The 19,583-nt window shown below is 47.3% G+C and overlaps 1 protein-coding gene across 11 annotated transcripts in view; it reads left to right on the top strand.

The window, feature by feature from the left end:
• Positions 1-16,178, top strand: part of L3mbtl1 (L3MBTL histone methyl-lysine binding protein 1) — a 36,276-nt gene extending 20,098 nt beyond the window's left edge. For 2 of the 11 annotated variants that reach the window (XM_063248309.1, XM_063248310.1), the window contains exons 12-21: positions 1,365-1,516; positions 1,929-2,005; positions 2,556-2,641; positions 2,724-2,930; positions 3,346-3,460; positions 3,854-3,953; positions 4,093-4,290; positions 4,384-4,433; positions 9,444-9,601; positions 10,044-16,178. In XM_063248309.1, coding sequence (XP_063104379.1) covers positions 1,365-1,516; positions 1,929-2,005; positions 2,556-2,641; positions 2,724-2,930; positions 3,346-3,460; positions 3,854-3,953; positions 4,093-4,290; positions 4,384-4,433; positions 9,444-9,601; positions 10,044-10,475 — 1,575 coding nt within the window. In that variant the 3' untranslated portion in view covers positions 10,476-16,178. The remainder of the gene's footprint in view (positions 1-1,364; positions 1,517-1,928; positions 2,006-2,555; positions 2,642-2,723; positions 2,931-3,345; positions 3,461-3,853; positions 3,954-4,092; positions 4,291-4,383; positions 4,434-9,443; positions 9,602-10,043) is intronic. The other 9 variants (XM_063248313.1, XM_063248315.1, XM_063248316.1 and 6 more) reach the window with 9 other exon arrangements.
• The last annotated feature ends 3,405 nt before the right edge of the window (positions 16,179-19,583 follow it).

Genomic DNA, 19,583 nt, shown 5'->3' with positions numbered 1-19,583 from the left:
AGCACTCGCTTCCACAGGAACTAACCAGCGTCCTACAAGAACCACATTAATCTCTTCTGAGGGTGATGTCCACAATGTCAGATGTCTCCCGCTAGAACCCTCCTCTTTAAGGCCTTGCTAAAATACTGCCAACCTGGTGTTAAGTCTCCAGCGCATGAGCCCCTGGAAGACCAAACAATAGCACTGCCCTGCTGCAGAGTTCCCCCAGCATCCCCTCTGAGGCCACTGCCTGGCAGGACACTGACATCGTTGCTCATAATCCTTTGCTCTGCAGTTCTTCTGCACGAAGTCAAAGGCTCCATTCTGAGATCTTTGTTTTCCTTCTTTTCTGCTAATATTGAGGTTCTCCCATTCATTCTGAACAATTCACCCTTGTTTTTTCCTGTCAAGGCAACCTGCACTATATTTAGCAAAATATCTCACATAATTCCAGGCAAAGTGTCTAGGAGGTTTAGGGAACCCCTATTAAAAATTGTGCCATAGGGCTGGGGATTTAGCTCAGTGGCTTAAGTGTTTGCTTGGTAAGCACAAGGTCATGAGTTTGATCCCCAGTACCAAAAGAAAAATAAATGTAAAACTGCCATATTTGGAGGTGAGGTGTACTTCAGTGATAGAGCACTTGCCTGCCATATGCAAGGCTCAAAGTGTGATCTCCAACATACAAAAAATACCAAAGCAAAACAAAATGAAACCAAAAAAACACTGAAGGTCCAGGATCCCGGTATTGAATGGGCCGAGAACTCTGCTGTTCAGACAAGATCCGTTACCCACTTTGCCCCAGCTGAATACCAGAGACCATACCTAGGGGTTCACAGGTCACTGGCAGTGTCCCACCTGCTACATTTCCCACAGGAAATGTAGACTTTTAAGTCAAACTGTAAGTCTTGTCCCTGCCACTGATCAGCATTGTGTTCTGGTTCGACCTATATAACTTGGAAAACAAGAATAATGGCTAGGTGTGGTGGCGTACCCCTGTCATCCCAGAACTTGGAAGGCTGAGCCAGGAGGCCTGTTTAATACTGGACACCTGCCCCACTTTCCAGCTACCCCACTTATTCCTCAGCTGGGCCAAGCCAGGCCAGGCTAGTGTGGGTAGGGGAGACTTGTATATAGCCTGCTAGATTCTTCAGGTACATGCATAGCCTCCTACCATCACTTCTGCCACAAGTCCAGCCTCCTCTGTAACCGGAGGCCAGAAGTTCCTGAGTGGCTCAGAGCTCTGGTTATGACTGTCCTGAGAATCCTCCTTCCCAGCCTATTTCTCCTCCCTTTTCGCCAGACAGTTCCCTAGAAAACTTACTTCTGTAGTTTCAAGCGCTGGCTAGCCTAACCCTAGCCACAGTAGTCCCTCTTTGTACCCCTAGAATCCCCCTCCCCTGGGCTTCCAGGTGGGCATGAAACTGGAGGCTGTTGACCGCATGAACCCGTCCCTCGTCTGCGTGGCCAGTGTGACCGACGTGGTGGACAGCCGCTTCCTGGTGCACTTTGACAACTGGGATGATACTTACGACTACTGGTAGTGGGAGGATCCAGACTTGGTCTGTGGAGGGAGGGGGGGTCAGGAGCAGGGGGCAAGTACTTTCAGATCTCAGTCTAATCCTGGAGCTCAGATCTCTGCTCAGCATGGAAGATAATTGGCAGTCCTGTGGATATAAGCTGTATCATAAGAAATATATCTCAGTATTACATGTTTCATCTAAAACCACCCTGGTTAAGATGAGCAAACCTGTAACTCATGAGTCTCCCTTAGATACTATCATATTCTAGAGTATTTAACTAATCTGATGGTTTTCTGAGTCTAACTTTAGCTGCATATCTTCCTCTCACTAAGAAGTAACGTAGGGTGAGCTTTGAAACCAGGGTGTGGTGGGATGTAGGCTCAGCCCTGCATGTTCCCCCTGGGGCAGTGACGTGTTCTTCGGTTTCAGGTGTGATCCCAGCAGTCCCTACATCCACCCAGTAGGCTGGTGTCAGAAGCAAGGAAAGCCCCTCACCCCGCCACAAGGTGACCCTGTGGCCTGAGCATGCCCCTTCCTAGGCTTCGTCCCAATTCCTTGTCTCCTAATCCCTTACCAGGATCTCATTCGTGCGCTCTCAAGGGTCAGGGAGAGGGGATAGCTATGGCCAGGGATCTCAGCTTCTTGGCCAAGGACTTGAGACCCCTTTGACTTTAGGACAGTCCTGTCAAACTGTCAGGTTTAGGGGGAGAAATTTAGATGCCCACCTCAGCAAGGGAGCAGGAAGTCCAAAGCAAAGAAAGGGCATCCTTCCTCCTGGGAGTTCTACAGTCCAGATCCAGACGGACTGGAGGAGAAGCAACAGGACCAGGGTGCAGGGTTCCCAGGTGGCCCTGTGAGCTGTTGGAGTAGGTAGTGTGTGCTTAGTTTTCCCCAGAACTTGTCTGCCCCCGGAGCCCAGTGCAAGGCTGGCCATGGTCATGTGAATGGATTCTGCTACTAGGGGCTCTGCCCCTTCTGTGTTCCTGATCCTGCCTAGGGAAAAAGAGCTCTTCCCCTCACCTGGGTGGCACTCACTGCACTCACCCTGTTCTGTAGATTACCCAGACCCTGATAGCTTCTGCTGGGAGAAATATCTGGAAGAAACCGGGACTTCTGCTGTGCCCACCTGGGCCTTCAAAGTGGTAAGCTGAAGCTCCCTTTCCCCAGAGCTGAACTCAGAAAGGTGTGGAATACTCAGCAGCTTTGGTTCCCTCCTTTGGGCAGGCCACAGTTTCCCCAGGCACAGAACTTGGGCTCTCACTTTGGAGCCTCAGCTCTACTGAGCTGGGCCTTGGCCTGAAAGCAACTGTCCATCTGCAGCGACCTCCGCACAACTTCTTGGTCAACATGAAGCTGGAAGCTGTGGACCGTAGGAACCCAGCCCTGATTCGTGTGGCCAGCGTGGATGATGTGGAAGACCATCGGATAAAGGTGGCTTCAAGACCCTAGGGGTGGGAGAGTAGAGAGATCATTTGGGAAAGAATTCAGTAGACTGGTTCAAGGTCAAGGGCACGGCACAAGATAGGAAGCTGAAGGTTTTGAATCTCGTTTCCTCATCTGTGTGTGACTTACTTTTGGGGACTTCAACAAGTCACTTCTCTCTGAGCTTTAGTCTTCATCTATAAAATAGGCCTAATAATCTTTGGCCTGCTCAAGCACTAATGCAGATGTCAGTGATTTAATGCAGGAAGCCCGTGGGGAACATGGGGCAAGACCAGTTGCAGTGTGATGGCCCCTTCCTTCTGACAGCTCCCAAAATTGGGAGATCCTGCTGGAACTTAGAGGACCTCTTAGCTAGCTGGGCTCCTTGAGGAATGTCTGACTGCCAAGGGCCTTTCCTCCCCAGCTCCACTTTGATGGCTGGAGTCACAGCTATGACTTCTGGATTGATGCCGACCACCCAGACATCCATCCTGCAGGCTGGTGCTCCAAGACAGGCCATCCCCTGGAGCCTCCTCTCCGTGTGTACCCCTTGGGCACCCTGCCTCTTTCCCTTCTCATCAACCTCTGAAAATACTTACGTCGTATAGCTTGGCCAAGGGACTTTGGCCCCTGTGCCCAGGTCCAGAGCCCACAGCAAGTTTTAGGATCTTCTTCCTCCCCACCTAAGGCTGCCTGCTACACTAAGCAGGGCTGCTGGCTCCCAACCTGAGGGCATGGCCTGCAGGTTTCAGGGAAGTCTATGAGAACCAAACCTTCCTTCCCCGGCATCAGGCAGATGTCCAATAGCAGGAATAGCAGCACAACCTGGCCAGGGAACTAGTTCCAGCACTGACTCTCATGTAGAAACTGTCCCTTGCCCTCTATCCTTCAACCCTAGGACTATGGGTTGACTCCTCTCCCTGCTCCTCCAGGGCCCAGAGATCCCAGCTCTGCTTCTCCTGGGGGCTGCCCCCCTCTCAGCTGCAGGAGCCTGTCTCACTCCAGGACCTCCAAATACAGCTTTCACCACCGGTGAGTGAAGGCCTCCCTCCCACCAGCAGGTCTGTATTTGCTGAGTGAGGCTCTTCAGCACCCACTGAGACCTTCTCAACAGGGCCAAGCCTGGGAGGGCTGACGGGAGACAAGCATCTTATGCCTGATTCCTTTCCAGGAAGTGCCCCACTCCTGGCTGTGATGGGTCTGGCCATGTCACAGGCAAGTTCACAGCTCACCATTGCCTCTCGGGCTGCCCACTGGCTGAGAGAAACCAGAGCCGCCTGAAAGCAGAACTGTCTGACACGGAGGCCTCAGCCAAGAAGAAGAACCTGCCCAACCTGTCACCAAGAAAGAAGCCTCGTCCTCATGGCCGGTGCGAAGACCAGGGGATGTCAGGACCTGGGCTTCCTGGGGGCCAGCCTCCTGTCCTGACACCCTGCCATGGACCTGGTCCCTCTCTCTCCAGGATTGGACGCCCTCCAAAGTATCGGAAGAGTCCACAGGAAGATTTACAGAGTAAGCCAAAGTCCCCTGGTCCCATGTCCTCCACCAGTGTTCAGCAGTCAGCAGGATGGGACATCAGGGTGACAAGAGTGGGAGGAACTGGCAGGGAGGCCACCTGTGAAATTTCTTGGGAACCTAGAACAGTGCCCAGAACAGGGGATGAGACCTTGAGTGACCTTGGGTTCCAGTTCCATGGCCTTGCTGTGAGTCTGTGGAAAAGGCTCCAAGCTGCTCTCATTCTCTGGTCTCCACTTAGAGGTAAGATGATACCTAGCTGTTCTTCTCTCCTTCTGAGCTTCCTAGGAAGGAGACCATGCAGGCATTTTCTAGTTATGTGACCTGAGCAAGTCATTTAAAAATCTCTGAGCCTCAGTTTCCTCACTTGAAAACATGAGCAAAACCTGCCTTTCAAGACCTAAAATAACAGTCACCACTATTGTTTCTGAGCACCGGCCTTGGACCCAGCCCTGTGCCAAGTGCTTTAGACTCACGAGCACCCGAGAGAGGAATGCGAGGCTCAGAGGTGAAATCCTTTGCCCAAGGTTATTCACCTTGTGAGGGGCTGCACCAGGATTCACGTGGACCTGGCTTCTGCTGCATGCTGCTGGGGTAACAGACAAGCAGCACCCAACCCAAACTTCCCAACACCTTTGGCCTCGTTTACACGGGTCATCCTTACAAAATACCACTGACGGGTGACTTAAGCAATAGACATTTATCTCTCACAGCTCTGGAGGCAGGAAGTCAAGTGTCAAAAGGACTGGTTTCTCTTGAGGCCTCTTCTCAGCTTGCAGGTGGCCGTCATCCTGCCGTGTCCTTGCACAGTCTGACCTCTGTGTGCAGGTGTTCCTGGTGTCTCGTCTCATAGGATGTCCAAATTCCTGGGCTTCAGTGGCCTCTGTTGCCATTCTTTTTCTTTTAACGTGTAAATTTTGTTTTATTTTTAGAAGTTAACATGTTTTAAAAGAACAATCTTTTTATTCTTTTACTCCATCTAATATTACTATTTGGCACATTAGGCCAACTTATTTTTCTCTTACGCTGGGTGAAACCAGCTTTGCCAAAGCAGTGAGTACTGTTCAGTTCAGCAGGAGATGCTCAGATATCTGAGTTCCTTGTCACTTGCGTTAAGAAGTACAATATATAAACTCAGTACAGAAAACACTAAATTTTCTTAGCTAGTAAAATTTATGTGTATCGTAAACTCTAGTTTTTATTTGAAAAACCACATGAATGTGAAATAGTTTTTATATAAATGAGTCATAAGTATAACTTGAAAGTCAGACATTGTATGGCTAGTGAGGAACACTTAAAACATTCAGCACTGTTTTATGTTCTTATGTTAGAAAGCACAAGTTTCTGGCCTTCTCATTTGGTAACTGATCTCGGTTTAGACTCCCTCCCCAACCAAAAGCAATATCCAGTTTTTCTCAATAACTACAGGGCCAGGGATTTAGCTTGGCAGAGTAAGTGCCTGCCTCGCAGGCATGAACTCATGAGTTTGATCCCTGGTACCAAACACAAAACCAAAAACAAACAAACAAAACGAACAAACAAGCGTATTCTCAATAATTACAGAAGTGCCTCTGCTTTTATGTCTTTTATTTCAACTTTATAAACATGTATTCTAATATTTGTTGCTAGCATTATAAGGAATGCTTCTGTTACTCAATGTGTTTTAAAAGTTTTTGCACTAATTCTAGATCAATACATTTAGGAGAAGTCCTATTCATATTTTCTTTTAAAAAGTTCATAAATTCCATTTTTTAATGATAAACTATATCTGCCCACTCTAGGCAGCACGTTTTAGTATCTAAAATCAGGATGAGTCTGCAATTTCTTTTTCTTTCTTTCTCTTTTTGGGGGGCTACTAGGAATGAAACTCAGGGCCTTGGGCTTGCCAGGCAGGTGCTGTGCTGCTAGGCTGGTGCTGGCCCTCCGTGTGCTCACTTGTCATATGCTAACAATGATAATGCCACTGCACAGTGGGGCAGGCAGCCTCAGTGCCACTGTCATGTGCACACTTAGCATAGGTACCTGCAAGCGTCACTGTTAATCTGCATCTCCGACCTGACTCCTCCTTGCTGCCATTCCATACAGTTTCCTGTTGGTGGAAACAAGAAAAGCCCTCCTGCAGCCACCAGCCTGACGAGGAGGTCCTGGCCAGTGGCTGGGCCCTCAGATGAAGATTTTCAGGGATAGAACTCTAGTCGCAACCTCTTCTGCCCCTCAGCTTCCTTGAAGGACCAAGTTGTGTCTCCTGAGGGCACCTCCCAAATGACTAGAATCCTTGGGACATGAGTCTTTTCTGCCATCTAGACTGGCCCAGAGAAAAGAGGTAGAATGCACCTAAGGCCTTGGGGACCTTCAGGGACAGTGCAAGTCTGTGACCTCTGTGCAGGACTCCCCTGCTCTACCAGTAAGCTCTTGCCCAGAAGGTTCACTGGCAACTTGCTCGTTAAGGAGGGTGGCTTGGGAAGGATAGGGCTTGGCTGGGCTTCCTATTGAGGCTCCAGAAGTTCAGATGGTGAAAGAACCAGTGGGGCCACTTCTCACTTGCAGTTACAGTGGTTAGGTGAGAAGCTGTGGCCGCCTCTGAGAGCCTGGCTGGGCTCTCGGAAGACAGACAAGAAAGGAAGCCACCAACAGACTTCATGTTATCCCTCAAGCCTACAGTAGTCCATGAGGGGGACCAGACTCCGGGCTTCAAAGAGGGAGCTCCTGGGTGAACAAGGCTAGAGTGTGCCAGGTGCTGGTGGATCTCAGGAGTGACCCTGAGTGTGCCACGCTGCTTCTTAAGAGAAGGTGGCTGATGGTGCAGGGCAAGCGGCTCCTAAGAGACACTAAGGAGGCTGCTGGGGTGGGCAGGTACTCAGGCTGGGGCTGAAGAGCAGAGGCAGCAGGAGGAGAGCCCTCGCCTCCAGGCCCTCAGGTGGAGTGCGTGAAGACCACATGGGCAGGGCCAGGTCTGACCAAGCCGGAGAGCACCCATCATGAGATCCTTGCAGCCAGCGTAAGGCCGGAGATCAGGAGCCAGGGCTTCGCAAGCAGAGCAGCGACAGGCAGTGTGGAGTTAGGGAGCAGGGTTGTTCACCCTGTAGTGCTAGAGTAGGCAGACCTCAGAATCACCCAGGCTCTGGAGGAGCTGGTCAGGCCAAAGGCACTTAGGAAAGAAGGACAAACGGAACACATCTCTGACATCAGAGCTGAGTGGGGGGACCACTCTGAGGCAGGGCATCTAGAGAATGGCATCTCTCTCTGTCTCTCTGTCTCTGTCTCTGTCTCTGTCTCTCTCTTTTAAGAAACAGGGCTGGGGATTTAGCTCAGCAGCATAAGCACCTGCCTTGCAAGCGCGCAGTGGTGAGTTCGATCCCCAGTACCAAAAACTAAAGAAACAAAAAATCAATAAAACACAGTTTCAAGATAGGTTAGTAGAAGAGTTACAAAGATTAATACATTATGTATTGTTGTCTTTGTAGTAATTATTCAGAGTACAAGATACAGGCATGATATCTTGTCCAAACAATATTAGCGCAAACCTGCCTTTTCAATAAACTAAAAGAAACTAGATATATAACTATCTTAACTATCTTGTGTGTAACTATAATTTTTTCTTTTTCCCTTTCTTCCTTTCCCCCATCACAGTTTGTCTTTCCTTTTGAACAGTTTCTTCTCAATTCACAATATCTATTATACATTTTGGATCTTATTTACTCATTCCGTTTACCACACTAGTGAGACAGTATGATGTTTGCCCATAAGGATCTGATTTATTTCACTTATTACATGGTCTTGCCACTTACCTATAAAAGTCTCAAATTTATCCTTCTTTATGGCTGAGTATTTTATACAAATACTCACCCATATTTGTATAAAAATACCACATCATTTTTATCCTTTCCTCAGTTGATGGTCATTTGGGTTGTTTCCAAGACAGAGCTATTACAAATTGTGCTGCTGTAAACATGGGTGCACATATATCACTGCGGTATGATGTTTTCAGTTCTTCTGAGAAGACACCCAGAAATGGAATAGCGGGGTCTAATGGGACCACTAATCCTAGTTTTTGAGGGATCTCCACACATTTCCATAGTAGTTGCACCAGTCTACGCTCCCACCAACAGTGGAGCAGTGTTGCTTTTCCCCCACAGTCCCACCAGCATTTGTTGTCAGTTGATTTCTTGATGATAGCCATTTTTTTCTGTGAAATGAAATCTCAGTATTGTGTTAGTTTGCTTCTCCTGAATGACTAATGATGTTGAACACTTTTTCATGTATTTATTTGCCATTTGTATTTCTTCATCTGAGAAGTGTGTGTTCATCTCAGCTACCCATTTTGGATTGGGTCTTTGAATTTGGGGGTCTGATTTTTTTCAATTCTTTATACATTTTAGATATAAGTCCTTTGTCTGAGGGACTGGCTATAATTTTTTCCCATTCTGTGGGTTGTCTTTTCACTCTGTTGGTGGTTTCTTTTGTTGTACAAAAACTTTTTAATAAGGTAAGATGCCATTTGTTGATTCTTTGTAGTATTTTCTTTGCCGTTTGGGTTTTGCTCATGAAATCTCTGCCTATCTTCAAGATTTCTACCTGTTTTCTCTTCCAGTAAATTTAGTGTTTCTATTTTAATATTTTAGATTTTTGGTCCACTTGGACCTTGGTTTAGTGCATGGTGATAGACACAGGTCTAGTCTTAGTCTTCAGCATGTGGAGAGCCAGTTTTCCCAGCACCAGAATGGTGTCTCCTGAGATGCTGCAGCACCTCTAAAAAATCCTTGCAGGCCCCAAGGTGCTGCAACCTCAGAGAAATGGCCTGGGAGTCTGTAAGGAACCCACTGGTGCAAAAGTAGCGAGCACTGGGCGAGGAGTCAGGACGTGGTCACCCTGGTGGCTCTGCAGGCCGTTGGAAGAGGCCACTGGTCTTGTCCTCTTTGCCGGCCATTCTCCATGTGGTGGGGGTGTGGGCTGGCTCTGGGGACCAGACTCTAGCGTCAGCCCTCGGCCTGTGCCTCTGCTCCCCAGCGCTTGCTCCTGATGTCATGCAGCAGTCCCTCTTCATGTCAGCCTTGTCGGCCCACCCTGACCGCGCACTGTCCATATGCTGGGAGCAGCACTGCAAACTCCTGCCGGGAGTGGCGGGCATCTCGGCTTCCGCCGTGTCCAAGTGGACCATCGAGGAGGTGAGGAGCCTTTCAGCGCCACCTCCTTTTCCTCCTGCCCTGCTCCTCCCTCTCACCACAGCCTGGTGGTAGTGGTGGGATACTCAGGAAAGGCCCTGGTTAGGTGGAGCCCCATTCTCCTGACTGCCCTTCCTGTCCACTGTCCCTTCCAGCTGCCCAGCAGGACTGACTGACACACTGGGCCTATGGGGTAGGGGGAGGCATGCTGGCACTGAGCTGGAAATCCAAGGAGATAGGCACTAGACATGAGCCTAGGGAGCAAAGGGCTCGCCTCACACACCTGCCAGCACAAAGATGCGGGGAGGCCCCAAGGCCTCTCCTCCAAGGCCAAGGTGAAAGGCACCACTAGCACAGCTGGCGAACACCAAGGCCAGAGAGGCCCACCCTTCCTCCACACCGCCAGTCTCGGCACCGGGTCAGCGCGTCTTCTTTGGTTTCCAAGGTCTTTGGCTTCGTTCAGACCCTGACAGGTTGTGAGGACCAGGCGCGCCTCTTCAGAGATGAGGTAAGGTGCAAGCACAGAAGAGAACACAGTGACAAGGTCACTGTGTCAGGAGCTGGCAGGCAGCAGGTGCCCCACCAGCACTGCCCACTCAGGGAAGGGTATCTGTTATTCCCTGAGACTAGTCTTGGTGACTTAGATTTCTGGGAAGAATTTGGTATGGACTGTGACCCACCTGATACTGTGTGTTCAGGTCATCTTCAGGAAAGAAAGCACATCCTGGAGATGGGAATCCATTCACTCCTCTGCTTTCTACCCAGTCTTTCAATGGCCAAACTTAGTCTCATTACTGGTAGTCAGGAAATTAAAGTGGGTTTTTGTTTTGTATTTTTTGTTGGTTTGATTGATTCCATGCAAGGGGATCGAACCTAGAGCTTCACACCAGCTAAGCATGCACTCTGCTGCTGAGGAACATCCTCAGCACAAGGCACATTTGTTTTTGTTTCTGTTTTTGTTTTTGTTTGGAGGGTACTGGGAATCAAACTCAGGACCTTGTGCTCACCAGGCAAGTCCGTATACTGCTGAGCTGTATCCCCGGCTCCAACAAGGCATATTTTAAATGGCACAGTTATTGCTATTAAGTGTGAAGATCCTGATGCATAGTTATGGTTAAAACCCAAGACCTTAGCAAAAATAAGAAACAGTGAATTACTGGTAAAGAATCCAGCTTTGGCAACAGTCTGGATTAAATTCCAGTGCTCTCATTTTGAGCTGCTTATTGTCTCTGATCCTGCATCTCATTTGTAAAATGGAGATAAAGTGGGCATAATCAGCATGAACCTGGGGTCATTATGAGCATTGGAAAGGAGGAGAACTCATTATGCCATAATGCTTGTCATTACTGTGTGTGTAAACATATATATATATATGTGTGCACATATGTTTATAACATAATACTGCTGTGTATAAGTATATAACTATGTGTATATCAATATATAGTGATATTTATATATTCCCAAATATAATGATATTTACATATTGCTAATTAATACATAAGTGGTGCTAGCTTACATCAGTATTGTTGGGTAATATGTAAATTATATCACTATATGAGAAGTCCAGATATAGTGGGGGCTCTATAAATGGTAGTTGTGACTTTTAATACATATTTGCCCTTAAATAAAGAATTATACTATGATTCTCCTAATTGTAGAATTTGAAATTGGAAGGGACTTTTGAGTTTAATGTGTAGGGCTTTGTTCCAAAGAATACAAATATTCCTCCTATATATTCACCTTTGCCCAAGACTTGGCTGCCCCAAGTTGCCTATCCAGGTCAGATGTCTGTAAGAAGGAGCCCATGCCTCTTTAGTAAGATGCCTTCATCCAGGCCCGGCACAGCTGGTTCCTTCCTCCGATCCTGGGTGGTGCCCCCACCCCCACAGAATCAGGTGAAGGGCCCATCTAACCAGGCCTTTCTACCAGGCCTTTCTAGAGGCTTCCCACCAGGGTGTGGCAAGGGAGACAAGCAGGGAAGGAGGAAGGGGAGGAAGAGATTGAGGAAATGTTCATCTTAAAACTCCACATAGCGTCACAAGTTTTAGAACATGCACACTTGAACCCAGCCCTTCAATCAATTTGTAAAGCATTTCCATGCCCCTTTTAGTCCACATTCCAAGAGACAACCACTGTTCTGATTTCTAGCACCATAGAATAACTTGGTCTATTCTTGAACTTGTATAAAAGGAATCAGACACCATGTACTCTTCGGGATCTTTTTGTTCAGTAAGTGTTTTTGAGGTCTTTCCATGTTGTTATGTGTGCCCAAAGTTTGTTTATAGCTGATTAGTGTCCAGTGTTATGAGTGTACCGTAGTTGTCCTGTTCATAAACATTTGGATGGGTTTCCACTGCACAGGTCCCTACCCTGGGTGTTCTCACTCGCTCCTCCACAGCTGGCCTCTTCCCTTGCTAACTCTACCCATATATCTGTCCTTTAGAATTCGCAGCTATCACCATTCCTACCTATCTGTGGACAAAGTGATTTTACATTACAGATCTGACATACATCCCTGAGTACTTTAGCTTGCATCTCTGAAACAGGACTATCTCTGTATAACCACAATGTTGAAATCCCACTAACAGGGTGACAGTAGCTCCTTGGTACCGTGTCATACCTAGGCTGTATTCAAATCTTCCCAGTTGCCTCAAAACATCTTTTGTAGTTTTTGAAGCACACAAGACCCAAATAATTGATTTCAGTTGATATGATTCCTCAAGATCATTCTAGGATAGCCCCCCCCCGACTTTTCTATGTTCATGACATTTCTAAGAGTATTGCAGAATGTTCCCTTCTGGACTTGTTTTGTTTCCTTGTAATGTTGCTTCACTTGTTCCTCTGTTGCTTGTGTTCTCTATAAACTGAAGGTCAGGTCCAAAGTCTTGGTTAGGTTTAGGTTAAATCAATTTCTTCTCTCTGTGTCTCTCTGTCTCTGTCCCTGTCTCCCCCCCACCCCCCGCGCCCCGCCGTGTTTTTTATCAACAGTAGGTCAGGTGATAGAGCATCCCTCCTCCTGCATCACACTGGGGTCCCATGGGATGTGCACAGTGTCTACCTGTTCCACCATTAACCACTAGCAGCTCTAAGCGAGGATGTTTTGTCTTTGACATTTCAAAGGTGTGAATCATACTTGTGGATTTGGAGGTGGTTATAGAGATTACTGGGCTCCAGGAAACATTTACAGAGTGGATGACTAGTGAGGGAAATTGTTGAGGATGTGGGCAAAGTAAACTTCCTGGGCTCAGGGCCAGCTGTCACTACCTTGAAACTCTTAATGCTCTTTTGAACAAATGGGGTCCTCATTTTCATTTCATCCTGGTCAGCAGAGATAGAGAAAGCGAGAGTGCATACGTATGACCCTGGGGGGCCAGTGGCTGTTTTTCGTTCCTTCTCCATCCCATTGCTGTCTCCTTTTCTCCTTTCTTCCCCTTTCTCCTTTCTCCTGTCCCTCTCTTCCCTCTGACACCCCTTCCCCCCACATATGACACCCCCTTTGCTCCCGTTTTCTCATTCCCTGAGCACATCCTCACCTCTCCTTCACCCCTTCCCCTTGACCCTTTCTGCCTTCTCCGCCCTCCACCTCCCTTCCCGACCCCTCAGATGATTGACGGCGAGGCCTTCCTTTTGCTGACACAGGCGGACATTGTGAAGATCATGAGCGTCAAGCTGGGCCCAGCCTTGAAGATCTATAACGCCATTCTCATGTTCAAAAACACTGATGACACCTTAAAGTGACTGGGGCTGGGGCCTCCTGCAGTCCTTGCTGGGCCTCCCTCTCCAGCTGATGGTTCCTTCCTGGCGTGACCCTCCTACCCCCACTGTACCCCCACCCTCTGTACCTGACAGGCCTGCTCTTTCCTAAAAGGTGCAGAGGGGCCCTAGGGAAGGTAGAGACCTGGCCCTGGTCCTGGAGCTCACATTTACCTTCAGGGGCACTGGTGAAACCAGGACTGAGCTGTGGCATCGCCCAAGGAGTTGGTGGGAGGTACCCTGTCTAGGGAACTCCCACATCTCTCCTTGATTCTGTTGTGATCAAAGGTTCTTTTGCTTACTAGTGAGGAAGAATCTGGTAGAGTAGGAGTCCCCACACTGAGGCTCTTTTTCCTTTTGGCATCTGTATTTTTCTCTCCTTGACTTCCTTCCTCCTATCAAGAAGTGATCCTGCTACAGGCATTTATGTGTAAAAGCACCTTCTCCCTTTCTCCGTGCTGGTTTTGTGGCCTATAATCTGCAGCCCAGTTTCCTGGGCAGTGACCCTATCCATGGCCTAGCCAGCCCCTTGGCTTTAGATATGTGAGCCTCAGAAGCATGTCATCATAGCTGGGCTTAGTGGCACATACCTGTAATCTCAGCACTCTGGGAGGCTGAGGCAGGGTGACTGAAAGTTTAAACCCAGCGTGGCAACTTAGTGACTTAGTGAGATGGAGGGCAGGGGGACATAGCTGGAGGAGTAACTCAATGCAAAGCCCTGGATAAATCCCCAGTACCACCTAAGAGAGAAGGAAAAGGGAGAGAGAGAGGAAGGGAGGGAGTGAGGGACAGAAGGAAGGAAGGCAGGCATGTAGGCTAGATGGACATGTGCCATCAAGGAACCCATTGGGAGCTCTGTTTTTCCCAGCAGTAGAACAGACTCATAGCCAAGATGCCTTCAAACATGCCCAGTTCTGAGCCAGCAGGCATTATAGTGGCCCACATGATCCTAGATCCAGCAGCATGAGCAAGTGTTTGGATCCTGTTTTATAACTGGCAGAGTTTTGCACACACTGTCCCTGATGGGTGTAGGAAAGAGGAAGCCTGGTCAGGTAAATAGCCCAAGCCAGGAGGCCAGTTCAAGGAACTATCAGAAAATCTCTAGCCAAAGGACAGCTCCAGAAGGCGTGGTTCCCCAAAAGACAACTAGCATCCTCTCTACATCTATGGGTCTTTGCTAAGGTATTGCCCATGGGCAAAGGCCCCCTGCCTCCCAGGCCTCCCGCCATGGGAATGTAGGACTCTGTCTAGCACATAACCCCACCCCAAATATGAAATCACATTTGATCCGTCCCTTCTGTGTTTACCACTTGCTCTGGAGGTGTCTTACAAAGCCCACTTGGGGTTAGGAGTTGGAAAGGTAAGCTCTCCTATCTTTGAATTCTTTGGGTCCCTTAAGCCCTCTTATCTTGTCTTGCACTGCCAGCTGGGCCTGTGCTGGGGCTCTGGGTCTTCAGCCTCTCTGTCCACACAGGGACCCAGCCTCCACTAAACCACTGCCAAACCTTCCACCCAGCCTAAGTGGGAAGGACCAGAGCCACCCCAGAAGCCAGCCCCATGTGGAGGTGAAGGGTTAGTGCAAGCTCCCTCACCTCCAGGTGCTGAGATGGGCCTGCAAGCTGTGGAGCTGGGGTCCTTCCTCAGACTCCCCCTCTTTGTCATGTGACAGTATGGATGTGTGTGTGGGACTCATATACAGATGTGAGGCTCAGTGCTGGGACCATGTCAAGGGCTATTGGTAAAATATAAAGCTTTATTTTTGTCTTTAGAGGAAACCCAAAGCTCTGTTAATTTCCTGCCACAGCCGTAAAGAGGCAGCCCTCCACTGTGGGCCAGACAGTTTTTGGGGATACCCCACTAAGCCTCCAGCTGATCTCTGCAGAGCTTCAGATGTCCCTTCCCTTTCAGCCCTCAGGTGGCTCTGAGCACAGCCTTCCTAGGAGGACAGGTGGGCAAGCCAAACCACAGGGCATACATAGGCTGAGTTTACAGAGATGACATTGCTGCCCCTTGACTGGAGTAAAAGGAACACGTGCAAGTCTTTTATTCTAACTGCAGTGGAACCCATCAGCTCCTGTCCTTAATCTGCCTCTGAGATGTTCTCTGACTCTGTGGGTTGAGAAGGCAGCAGGTGCTCCCTTCCTGGTGCCGTGGACCTTCCAGCTTCAAAGGAGAGAAGCTGGACAGCCTTTTCCATGTGGATCTTCCAGCCACCTAATGCTCACCCATGGAAAAGGCCAGGTGGACCAAAGGCCTCTAAACTTTGAGGTCTCAGCCTTCTCTGCACTAATGTCAAACCCGTGGGGAAGAAACCAAATCTTAGAAGAGCAGGAAGAAGCCGGCCTCCTGCCCTTCACCCTACTGCATGCCCACACGAGCTGTCTGGACCTTGGCCTGGGATCACAGGAGGGGAAGGGAGTGGGTGGCGTTTCTGGTGCCCTGTGCCCTGTTCTCTAGCAACAGGCACCACTTATACTTTGGCCCCAGGAGGCTTGCTCAGCCCCTGTCCTGTACTGGCTGAGGATAAGGACAATTTTTGGTTTAATTTCTGAGGCGGAGAATGGCCCCAGAGTTTGAAAATTAAGCCTTTTTGCACTTCTATTCTCATGCACTTTGGTGAGGTTTCATTTTTGTACTTTGTGTGTGTACGCGCACGCGTGTGTGTGTGTGTGTGTGTGTGTGTGTGTATGTGTGTACTTAAACTCATGTTCTGTAAGAGAACTCTGGTTAAAATGAAAGTGACTCATGAAGAAAAAATTACAAAATATGGTGTGATTTGTCAATGTGTTGAAATGACTTATAAATAAAGTTGAATAGCTGGATGATACACAGCCAGAGTCTGTCCTCTTTCTATGGTGAAACACCCAGGCAACACTACAGGGACAGCAGTGCTACTATTACTGAGGAGAGTGTCCCCCTGCTGTTAGCTAGCAGTCCTGGAGAGCCTGGTCACTGTACTATTTTAAAGATAAGAGATAAGGATAAAGATAGGTGAACATTCTTGTCTGCACTGAGAGTGTAAATAATGGAAAGGGCCTTATCTTTGACATTTTACAAATGATCAAGGGCAGAAACTGAACAAGGCCTCCCATTTTAAAAATAGCACCAGGCACTCAAGGAGAAAGGGAGGTGTCAAGCCGAGTGGTAAGAATTGAGGGTTCCCATGGGACCTGGGAGAAGTGTCATTTTTAAGTCACTTCACCCCTTGCTCGTCAGTATCCTGCATTCCTTTCTTCTGTAGCTCTTCCAGACCACTTGGCTAGAATATAACCTGTGGAGCTGCCCAAGAGATCGTCTTCACCTTCAGCAGGAATTTACCTGACTGAGCAGATTGGTGCCATGGAAGACTGATGGTCTCTGACCTCCATGTGTCCTGAGACCTCAGAGCTGCCTCGGAAGCAGCTGAGGCTTGGGGAGCTTAGCTCTGACTTTCCCTCTCATGCTCCTCAACACTTCCCCTCTGTTACCTTCTCCATCATTTCAACAGGTGTCCTCACTGTTTGTCACAAAGCAAATGAAACCTGCACCTTCCAGCCACCTCAGCTGCCCGACCCCTCCCACCCACTCCCACCCTTCCCTTTTGCTTATCTCTTAGAGTGGAAGACTTGATGCTTCCATTTACCAGAAGTCAATCTCTGCTGGCCCTGGGTGCAATGAAAGGAAAAGAAACATTGACATACACAACAAGGGCTTTTGTGCCTATAATCTTACACTTGGAAGGCTGAGGCAGGAGTATCATCGCAAGTTCAAGACCAGCCTGAGCTACAAAAGTGAGTTCAAGGCCAGTCTGAACTGCATAGTGGAGTCTTATCTCAAAAAAGGGAGGTTTTGGAAATTCAAAATGTGACTGCAGAAATAAAAATTCAGCACAAGATTTGAAAGATAAAGTTGAGGATATTGCCTGGGAAATAACATAAAAAAGAGAAAGAGGTGAAAAATGGTAAAAAAAATTTTAATAATTGGAAGATTTGCTGGAGAGCTAATGTACAACTAGCAGAGATTCCAGAGAGAAAGCAAATTATATCAATAAAAACTTAAAAACTTTCATAGACTTGAGAGACTGAAGTCTCCAAATAAGAGTTCACACAAATCACCTAGCATAAAAGATATGAAAGGAAGTATGCAAGAATAACAAAAGAAAAAAGACCCTAAAGGCTTTGGGAAGAAGGAAACAGGTATCAGCTGAAGGAATATGAATCACAACAGCACTGCCTGGAAGGAGCCACAGGACAGGGTCTTCACACTTCTAAAGGAAGGAGACTTGAATACCCAGCTAAGTTTGGGTCAAATGTGAAGGCAGAAGATTTTCAAATGTTGAAGATTTCACACTTTTAGCTCCTGTGCACTCTAAGAAGAAGAAGATCCCACGAATGCAAGCGTTCAGAGTAAGAACACAGCACATTAGTAAAACAAGGCGGGGGGACTGGGGATTTAGCTCAGCGGCATAATGCGCCTGCCTTGCAAGCAGGCAGTCGGGTGAGTTCGATCCCCGGTACCAATAAAAAGAAAAAAGACAAAAAAAAAAGAAATAAAACAAGGTGGATGTGAAGAATAATTGATCCCCTCAGTTGACATATAAAAAGACATTTGACAAAGCCAAACATCTTTTCATGATAATGATACTCAGAAAGCTAGTATTAGAAAGAGAGCTTCCATGCCAGGCATGTTGGCACACAAATGTAATCCCAGCACTTGGGGTGCTGAGACAGCATGATTGCCACAAGTTCAAGGTCAGCCTGGATACATAAGTTCAAGCATAGCAAGACCCTGTCTTTGAAAAATAAAAAGGCAAAGTTCCTCCACCCGACAAAGAATATCTACAAAAAGCCCACAGCTAGCATCATAATGATAATGAATGACAACACTCTCCCAAAAATCAGGAACAAGACAAGGATGTGTCCCCTCACCACTGTTGTCCAGGCTTGTACTAGAAGTTAATTAGATAAGAAAAAAATAAAAGGCATTTAAATTGGGAAGGAAGAAGTAAAATTGTATTCATATGTGCAGCTAAGACGGCATAATCTTACATCTAAAAAATCTACAAGAAAGCTGCCAGAATAAACTTGCAGTATATCCACATAGAAAAATGAGTTATTTTTTATAGACCTGTAGTGATCAATCTGAAAAAGAAACTGGGTTGGCTAGTCAGCTCTTCATTACTGTTACAATTATACCACAGTAAAGACAGAACAATTTTTTTTGGTGGGGGGGCTTTTGTTTTTTAAGACAGAGTCTTGCTAAGTTGCCCCAGACTGACCTTGAATTTGTCATCCTCCTGCCTCAGACTCCTAAGTTCTGGGTTACAGGCATGTGCCGCCATCCTCAGCTCAGGAAAAAATATTTTTAAAAAACAACAATAGAGTAGTAAAGTATCATGAATTTATTTAATGCCATTAAAAATGCTTAAAATAGCCAATTTTAGACACATGCGCGCACACACACCCACACACACACACACACACACACACACACACACACACACAGAAGAGGAAGACAAAGGATTCAGAAGGAGAGACAAGGAGAATTTCCAAAGTGATGGAAAAGGAAGGGGCAGGGTGACAGCCAGGTGACAACAGGAAGGTGAACATCCAGAAAGATTGGGTGAGACCCAAACAAACCGAAACTGATATGTTAATATATTACAGGGAGTTATGTATAATAATATATAATTATCGGTTACATATAAAATATACAATTATCTCTAAAAATACTGAATATACAGTTATGCACCACATAATGACTTTCTTTTTTTTTTTTTTTTTTTTTTGTCTTTTTCCTTTTTATCGGTACCAGGGATCGAACTCACGACTGCCTGCTTGCAAGGCAGGAGCTTATGCCGCTGAGCTAAATCCCCAGCCCCCCACATAATGACTTTCAATTGATGATGGGCTACATGTGGAATATTTGGACCCCTAAAATTTAAACCACCCAGTGTCACCAAAGACATCCTAGTGTGTTAAGTCCACTCAATGACAAACACTTGATGCATTCCTCAGATCACATCTCCATTGTTCGCGCATAACTATGTATGCTCTATACTCAGGTGCAATTTCTTAAGCCGCCTAATTAAGCAATTATAAATTAACATCAGGAGAAACAAAAGTGTGTTTAGATGGGCAAGAACTGAATATTCATTCTCCACAGTCACAAGGAAACCCATCAGCTGGGCAAGGAGATGTCAGCCTGGAATCCCAGCACTTGGGAGGCTGAGGCAGGGGGATCACCATGAGTT

This window comes from Cavia porcellus, unplaced genomic scaffold (genome assembly GCF_034190915.1).
Source record: "Cavia porcellus strain 051 isolate PalLab524CR breed Dunkin Hartley unplaced genomic scaffold, mCavPor4.1 scaffold_5, whole genome shotgun sequence".
Lineage (NCBI taxonomy): Eukaryota > Metazoa > Chordata > Mammalia > Rodentia > Caviidae > Cavia > Cavia porcellus.
The sequence above is the reverse complement of the archived record's forward strand: the minus strand, read 5'-3'. Positions and strand labels throughout refer to the sequence as shown.